Source organism: Sodiomyces alcalophilus (assembly GCF_042370955.1).
Source record: "Sodiomyces alcalophilus JCM 7366 unplaced genomic scaffold ACRALscaffold_6, whole genome shotgun sequence".
Taxonomy (NCBI): Eukaryota; Fungi; Ascomycota; class Sordariomycetes; order Glomerellales; family Plectosphaerellaceae; genus Sodiomyces; species Sodiomyces alcalophilus.
Window position 1 is genome coordinate 2,401,609 of NW_027263537.1, and position 8,429 is coordinate 2,410,037.

An 8,429-nucleotide genomic window follows, 5' to 3' on the forward strand; every position below is an offset into this window, starting at 1 on the left:
TTGTACCATGTAACCGTCTGTATTCGTATATGGGTGAGTAGCCTCCCCTGTCGTCTTGACTATACAATGGCAACGTATGTCTATAAATGGCGTCTTTGTTAGCTATCCCAGTCGCGCATGGGAACATGGATAGAATCTAATAAAACTTCGGGTAACTTAGAGTTTATTAGGGCAATACCTCGTACAGGTCTCTAACATCGTTCTAAAGTGAAATCTTGAATTTGAAACCCAGTTCTAATACGGGCCAGGGCTTAGGTTCGAGTTATTCCGACTGTAGTTCGGACATAGAACTATAGTCGTAAACCACTCTAACGTCTTTTAATAAGTTGGATCAATTTGATCGCTCAGATCAATTAACGGATTATAAGCTTATTATTTTAATCGAAGCTAATAGCAGCAGTAGTAGTAACTCCTCTTCCTCTTCCTCTTCCTCTTCCTCTTCCTCTTCCTCTTCCTCTTCCTCTTCCTCTTCCTCTTCCTCTTCCTCTTCCTCTTCCTCTTCCTCTTCCTCTTCCTCTTCCTCTTCCTCTTCCTCTTCCTCTTCCTCTTCCTCTTCCTCTTCCTCTTCCTCTTCCTCTTCCACGCCTATGCCTACGCCCACGGTTATTTTATTCTTGATACGAGATAAGGAACGCGCCGCCTCCTGGGCTGTAGATTGACGACGTAGATTGAAGATGTAGATCGATAAGGTAGTAGGAAGATTGGGTCTTATTGGAACTATAGTCGGAATAACCAAATGGTACAGTCGGAATAACGGACCTCTATATAACGGCCTCTCGTATCATCCAGCAATCACTTAGAGAACCACTGCACCTGTCGATAAAGGAGACACAAAACACTTTAATCGTTGTTCTATATAAGCAGTATCTCGAAGCAAGTAGAACATACCCCTCTCCATTACTGTCCCAAGCCAGACCTAGCCGCTAGTAATACCCATATCTTTTATATATACTTGGCCTTTCGTGCCCAAACTAAAGTTATGATGCAGAAGACGATCAAGCTAGTGAATATCATAAAGAAGGGAAGAAGGGTATCTGCTCCCTCAAAGGGGACACGAACGTTCATCCCAAAAAGACCACTGACCAAGTTCATAGGAACCAGAATTGATGCCAGGAATGTGATCTTGCTGAGAACGCGGTTTGTATCGGTGCCTTGACTAATGTTGCTGATGGATAGCTGTGCGAGGTAGTTGCTGTGCGAACGGGCAAGGATTTTCTCAAAGTGGCCTAAGTTCGTTACCATAGTGACAACATGATCCTGGATATCTCCAAGGTAGAGACCAATGTCCATGCGAGGAGTGACCTTGTAGTTTTCGTTACAACGCTTGGTGAAGCCACGAAGAACATCGGCCTTGCCACCCAGAAGCCGCATCAGGGCCAGGCAGTTCTTTCGTGTGCGGCCGATCGACCGGAGGAAGTCATTTGAATCATCTTCCCGAATGACGAAGACACCATCCTCAATGGCATCCGCTTCGAGTTCGATGCGTTTGATGACAGGTGCGAATGAATCGACGATGTCGTCACTAAAATAGGAAACGAAGTAGTGTTAGCCGGACCTTCCTCCTGGATTTGAGGCTGGGTTGATTTGTCTGTATGGGTTCTCACATCAAAGCGTAGCAGATCCAGTCACTGCTTAGGGCGACGTAGTCCTTCAACAATGCAATCCTCTTCCTTACGTGCGACGCGTGTCCATTTGGCTGAAAGCTGAAGCTGAGTGTGCCTTCGCGGAAGACGACCACGTAAATGTTAAACGGTTCGTATTCGGGACCGTGTTCTTCTTCAATGGTCCCGAAGGAGCGGAAACACGCGAAGTAGTACGACGGGAAAAGCTCGATCTTCTCTCGAGCTTCCTGAGTGTTGATGTCTTCAATGGTCAGTGGGTGAATTCCGAAGGCCTTGCAGATGCCCTGGACCTCCTCTTTCGTCGGAGTGTTGACATTCAACCACCAGACGCCGTCAGCGTCATCAGGTGGGAGGGCAAAGAGCCCGCGGATATCCTCCCCCGGGAGTACCAGGGAGCCAAAATCCTGGGCATGAATGGTGGATTCCCACGCCGAGGAAAAAAAGCTAAACCGATTCTTATCAACCGGAGCCGCGGCCGGAACATGTGGCGGCAACGCGTGTTGTCCATCGGCAGTGTCGGCTTTCCCCTTATTCTCTTGGACCGTAGACGAATCAGAAGGCATGTCCAGAATGTCGCCGTCAACAGTGGGTAGTTGGACACCATCCTGGGCAGCAGTTGAATGGTGCGGCCGCAGGTCGGTAAAGCTTTTATCGACCGTCTCCTGCTTGCTGAGAGCTCTAGCTTCGGTTTCAGCCTGGATAAAGGCCTCCAAATAGTCGAAGTCAATGCACAACTGATCAACCCGTCCTTTGTCCTGGGGAGGGAAGCAGACATCATCTTCGGCCGTTTTGTTGGACACGAGGCTGGCTGCATCATCCTCAACTGTGTGGGCATTGCTTCGGAGGCTACGCCGACTGCTCATAGATAACGGGCGATGCAGCTCGCCCTCTTCGTACTTTGGCTCCGAGAAAGACATCTCCCGCTCGCGGCGGCGAGCTTCGGCGAAAGCCTTTACCGAATTGGGCGGGGACACTGACCGCTGATCTCCGGGCGTCTCAATTGTAGGTCGCCGACCATGTCTTGTGATAGACGTTTGCTCACCATCATCAATGATGGCTTCTTCCATGTCGAAAATACGGGAACTGGCTCCTTCAGTGCCATGCCCAATTTCGTGCCCCAAAAGGCGGGCACCATAAAGAGTATCGAATGTGCCTCGGCGAACACGTCCAGGGGGTTGAGTGGACGGAGACTGATGCCTATGATCATCGAGTTCGGGTACGGGGGCCTTGAAGCCCATATCAGAGACGGTCTCTTCGTGGTCAGACATGATGAAGAAGGACCTGCGCCTCAGCAAAGCGTGCGTTATTCAGCCAAGGTTGGAATATCTGTCTAGCGTAGAACGGAACAAAGGCACCCACACCAAAGGGCCCTGCAACGATGTAGCTAGCCGGCCGCTCCCATAACTTGATCTGGCCGAACTCAAACGAGGCGATAGTGATATCGTGTCGCTGCGCACAGCGCGCCACAGCTGCGCGCAGTGCTGGGTGCTGTAACGTAGCCGGGTCTCACAACTCTACGACGTCTTGGTAGAGTCTGGAGCAGATATTGAGGTAATATAGGTTGGCCGAAGCGATCAGAGGAGTGGATTGGAGAGAGCTGGTCAGTTAAGGCGGTTTGTTGTCCACTCCGCTGTAGATCCAGAATCCAGGACCTCGGAGCGAACGGGTTGGGGAGTGGAAGTCGCGGGCGAAAGAAGCCAACTTGGTGGTATTGACAGTGCGTTGATGATGAACTTGGTCCGGTGACCTCGGTGGAAACGTCCTCGATACGGCTGCGCGTTAACCCAACTCCAGGAAAGTAAATACGATAGAGCTTAGATGGCTCTCATAAGTCTCAGGGCTCTGAAGAACTGTCAGGACAAAGGTGGTCTCTGATGTATCAGAAATAGTGAGAGAAAAGGATTTGCTGCTTAGTCCTCGATAAACGGGATGTAGGTGGCGATTGTTGAAGAGGGGTTTTTGAGGATTTCAAAGAAAACTGGTATCAATCATTTCGAGGCCCGCCAAAAAAAAAAATCAGCATCGTTCGAGCGCTGGGAAGGTCAAGACGGTTTGCCGAACTACTCCATATGCGGGTTATTACGTACCGTATATGGAGCATACCTTACCGCACGGGTATTTTTAAGCTTGTTGCGCAGTTACAGAATATTAGATCTGACGGCCAACCATTGTTCCTGTAGAAGTAGTGGGTCCACTTGGAGCGCCTCGGCACAGTACTACAAAGTACGATCCACACAGTGTAGCATGCTTTATCCTGCCACCTCAGCTGCTTCTATCTTGACTACTCGACTCCAGTCCCTACTCTCGACCACTCCGCGTCGTCATCTTCCTCCCCGTGATCCTCAGGCATCTACCTACTTGCTATTCTCATTACGAATACCCGGCCTGGGACAATATACGCTCATCCCCACAAACCTGGGTAGACGGCGAGATACTAAGACTGTTGCTATTCCGAAATATCTCGCGGTGTTTTGAAATACGGCAGATTGGGTGCCATGGCTCAACAAACCCTGGACAAGTTGCGGGATCTGGCAGACGGCCAAATTGTATGCCACGAATCCTTGATATCTACTAGGCGGGCGAGGCTAATCCGCCATGTCAGGACTTTAAGGGACAGGGGCTAGCAGAGCTGCTCTCCACGCTGCTTCTATCAGCGTTCGCAGTACGTCTTGGTCTTTCCCGGAAAATTCGCACGGAACTCAATCATTATTCTATGTTCTAACATTTGATTCTCAACGCTGCTAGGCTCTCTCCTTTGTGGTCGGCTTCACACAGCAAGATATCAAGTTGGCGGTATATATAGGTCTAGTGGGCACCTCGCTGACTTTCCTTGTCGTTGTTCCTCCCTGGCCTTACTTCACCCGACATCCTGTCAAGTGGCTAGACGTAAACGCCAGGAAATCAATCGTCGCCATAGAAACAACCACATAATAAGAATTGCAGGCAACCAGGCCTTGGTATTTGACGATGCGTCTTTTGGCCTTTGCGGCCATATCCAAAATTTAACCAGGTGATTACTGGCGGAGGATTTCCATTTCTACATGCCCATGCAGGTATTCTAGCCCCCTCCCCCCCCACTCCCCCATATGACTCCTGGCATACCTATTGCAAACTGCCTTCCGTGAGCACCGCTAGCATTTCCCGCTGGCACCCCAGCCAGGAACCCCAAATCATACAGTGGCAGTTCCCATTTCTTTCAACGGCCATACTTTTGGAACTCCCAGTCTCGGTTGTCCAAGGGACACACTTGTCGGGTTTTGAGCCAGCGGGAGATACAGTGGAAATGGAAGGCGTGCTGTAGCAAAATGCGTTAGCTTCGCCGTTCAGTTGTATCGTTCGAACTGGGCTTCACGTACATTGCAGATGCCCCAAGCCACAGTACATTCTTCGCTTGTTGCGGAAGCTTGGTTTGCTTGGCACTCGATGCCTGGTGCGCGTGTGAAGGACGTCAGTATACTGCGACCACGTAGGCATTAGGTTGGAAGGGGTCTCACAGAGGTCCATGATATGATTCCTGCAGATGGCACAGTTGTCGACCACGATGTCCCATGCCCACAGCGCAACGGCATTCCACTGCAACTCTTGTTTAGCATTGTCCAGCATGTAGTACCCGTTCTCCTAACCTTTTTCACCTCGAATCGCTTCTTGGCTTCGATCGCCTTGCCGCCGTTACCATCGGTCTTCTTAGGCGCAATGGCCGGTCCAGGCGCGTCAGTCATGTCAACATCGGCCATTATAAACTTGGCTTTGACTTGTGTTCGATGCTTTTCCGGTTGACGAGAGTGATATTGACGAATTGGCGAGTTGATCGAGAGAGTATCAGTTTTGTGGTGGATCGATTCTGTAAACCCTGCCGACAACCGTCAAGAGGCGTGTGAGCGGTTATCTACGAAGACATGGGAAGGAATGGGTAGGTACCTTAGGGAATGGAGTCTATGGGCCAAACATAACCCGAGAGAGAGATATCGATTTAATGATGGAGGGCCCTGCCGTAGATTAGAATGCCGGGGAATTACCCAGGAACCTAGGCAAACGGCTTGCAGACGAAAAGGAAGACACCTGAACCACTCCTTCTCCTTGCTCAATCAGGCAGGCAGGTGTCGGTCGTTGCAAGCTAGCACCTGCTGTGCCAGTATGACTTCAATCCGCGGATGATGTGCGCGTGGCAATGTAAGCCCCACGAAAGTATAAGCTCTCACAAGCTTTGAATCGTGGTTGCGGCGCGGATATGTTTATATCAATACCATAAAGATAAGCCGCGCCAGCCCAGTGATCATGCTGGTTGACTTCCCAAAACCCAAATAGAATAGATACTAACCCCTCAGTACTTCGTATATACCTTTGTTATATGGATACATGGCCTATATAGATATTTCGTACTACCTACCTACACGTATACACTTATACGTAGCTGCATGTATTAGTAGGTACCATACCAGCTTAATCATACGTCACATACTTCATACCTATATCACCACACTCGTTCTCTTGAACCATAATAATAAGGTACCCATATGATGTTGGGCTTAGTCTTACATAAGCCCGTTCTCTCCACCATTCCTTCCTCCCCCGCCGCCTATTATTCCCTGTGAACTCGTAGACGTTGTCTGCACTAAGACAATGCCCATAAACCAAGGTCGCCTACGCCTTTGCCCTTCTACCAGATACGCATAAAACTATCGCTCACTTCTTATTTAACTTCTACGTTATATATCAAACAAAATACCTTCTTAGGGACCTCGGTCATCTGTCTTCGGCCAGCAGGGTGCTCCTATAATCCAGGGATTCAAACGTAGGACCTTCCTCCACCTATGCCTGCTGCACGCACACAGGCTTTTCTTATCCCTTTCTTACGGTTATAGGTCTTCACATCACCCATCTCTTTTTCTAGGCTTCTCCGGCTCGAGAATGCACAACATCAATAGTCAAGGAAAGCCCACCCCGCCTCGTGGTCGACAAGGGCGACATGCATCCAGAAGTATCGGACAGAAGGTGTATGCATCTGAGAATGACGCCTCCGGCCCGACCGCAACGACTTTCTCCCAGACCTCTCAGCCATTAACTCCCCAGACACCTTTTTCTGAAACTCTGGATCTTTCCTCCACAATGGAATACTCAACCGCATCGAAGTCTCGAACACGCAACAAGAATCGTCCCAAGAACGCTGTCGCATCTCCCGAGATCCCTCATAGCTCACGCCGCACTCCACCCAATTCCTCATCAGCGACCAAATCTAGCTCCTCTACAGCTTTTGCCGGTGCGACATTCCATGCTTCGCCGGCACCATCAGCTTTGCCACTCCCAAGTTTCCATAAAGCCCATACGGGGTCTCCAATGGGGCAAGACGTCCGACGAAGCAACCAACAGCAGCCTTCGCCACCTACCACCGAAGCTGATGCACCAACACCAAACCGATTACCAATGAGTATGAGCCACCATGAGTCTCCTCTCGAAGCCATCTTCAGAGCAGATAGGGCGGAGAAGGAAAGGGCACGTCGAGCAAGTTTCAGCAACCTACTGGCAACTGGCCAAGGACCCGCATCCCCCCCAAACCTATCCCCTCGCGGTGTCCCCTCGACCACCGGCTACAGAAGCGAACCCAGAGCCCGCATGCAACCCCAACGGACGGTTTCCGGGATTCCTCTTTCCGAGTTGGATGGTGCCCCTAATCGCCACGTTGGCCCGGCCTTTGCCACGCCCTACCAAGAGCGCCTTCGGCTAGCTCGGGCTACTGCGCAACCCCCCCGAGAACATTCCCCAGGTCCACCCAGGGATGAAGACCGCTCAGACGCCCTGAAGAAGTATCTGTTTGGGTCCAAACTGAGCAGTACCAATGCCCCACAACCCATTCCTGAACTGAGCCCGTCCGATGAGCCAGGCGACGGTTCTTCCGTATCAGCTGATAGGCCCCCTGGCTTGCTCGCAATGGAGGATGATTTGCGACGTATACTCAAGCTCTCCTAAGTTTGAGCTCCCTTTCCCTCAGGGGGATGCAGGATACTTCCTATCCGTGCGACTACGTCTACATCAGAGGCGTTTACACCATGTAGAGGGTCGAGACCTTACGATGTTGCGAGACTCGGTTTGGGAAGACAGGAAGATGTTGTGAAAACTACCGGGAATCTTCGAGCTCTGTGGGTGGAAATTCGTCCCTAGCCGAGCGGGTTATCAAGTGCCAGACATGTAGGGCCAGGGCAATTCGTATAGACTCCCGTGGATATCCAGGTAACATTGCCTTGAGCAGCTTCTGAATTAGGCTGTGCGTGACCTTATATAGTTCCTGGCTTTTGGGCGTCTAGCGCACGTTCAGTTCAGTCTTGGTTGAATCCACATCACATATATCCCCCTATCGTGTTCGGGCCAAGCGCAGAATTTGCATTCCAATGCAAGAAATACAAGAGCATTTTCTCGGTTTTACGAAGGGCAGCGGTGGTTCAGTATCGGGCGTTCATAAGTCGCTACACGGAAGTAGACGTGATATAAGACGTCCCGTGTAAGGCGTTAAAGAAGACGAGTTTAGGAGCTCCCCCTTCAGAGAGAGTTTTTCAATCTCGGCCGCGGGGGCAATTTATAGGGCTATAATAAAGCCGCTAAGCTCCCTAAGTATCCTATACAATTCATATATATAATTTAAGGAGGTATTTTTAAGGAATAATATAATTCTACGTTAAACACTCTAAACTAAATCTATTAAAATACCCAATAACTATATTATTACCTCTAATTCTCTTAATTCCTTCCCTTCTCCGCGTATATCTCTTCGTATTCTCTCTATTAGATATCTATTTAGCCTTTAAAATAATCAGA

The 8,429-nt window shown here is 49.9% G+C and overlaps 4 protein-coding genes across 4 annotated transcripts; 2 read left to right on the forward strand and 2 right to left on the reverse strand.

The window, feature by feature from the left end:
• Positions 1–942: 942 nt before the first annotated feature.
• Positions 943–2,890, reverse strand: ACRALDRAFT_2109003 (uncharacterized protein; the record flags this gene model as incomplete). The annotated part of the gene is made up of 2 exons (XM_071023392.1): positions 943–1,522; positions 1,605–2,890. The coding sequence occupies 2 exons, from the start codon at positions 2,888–2,890 to the stop codon at positions 943–945; spliced, it is 1,866 nt and encodes a 621-aa protein (XP_070873704.1).
• A 1,227-nt stretch (positions 2,891–4,117) lies between these two features.
• On the forward strand, positions 4,118–4,553 carry ACRALDRAFT_2109563 (uncharacterized protein; the record flags this gene model as incomplete). The annotated part of the gene is made up of 3 exons (XM_071023427.1): positions 4,118–4,168; positions 4,225–4,284; positions 4,368–4,553. The coding sequence occupies 3 exons, from the start codon at positions 4,118–4,120 to the stop codon at positions 4,551–4,553; spliced, it is 297 nt and encodes a 98-aa protein (XP_070873705.1).
• Positions 4,554–4,818: 265 nt separating this feature from the next.
• Positions 4,819–5,356, reverse strand: ACRALDRAFT_2108986 (uncharacterized protein; the record flags this gene model as incomplete). Its single annotated transcript, XM_071023390.1, has 4 exons — positions 4,819–4,917; positions 4,979–5,049; positions 5,117–5,195; positions 5,246–5,356. The coding sequence occupies 4 exons, from the start codon at positions 5,354–5,356 to the stop codon at positions 4,819–4,821; spliced, it is 360 nt and encodes a 119-aa protein (XP_070873706.1).
• A 905-nt stretch (positions 5,357–6,261) lies between these two features.
• On the forward strand, positions 6,262–8,065 carry ACRALDRAFT_2036536 (uncharacterized protein). The gene has a single exon (XM_071020806.1). The coding sequence runs from the start codon at positions 6,531–6,533 to the stop codon at positions 7,584–7,586; it is 1,056 nt and encodes a 351-aa protein (XP_070873707.1). The 5' UTR covers positions 6,262–6,530; the 3' UTR covers positions 7,587–8,065.
• Positions 8,066–8,429: the final 364 nt, after the last annotated feature.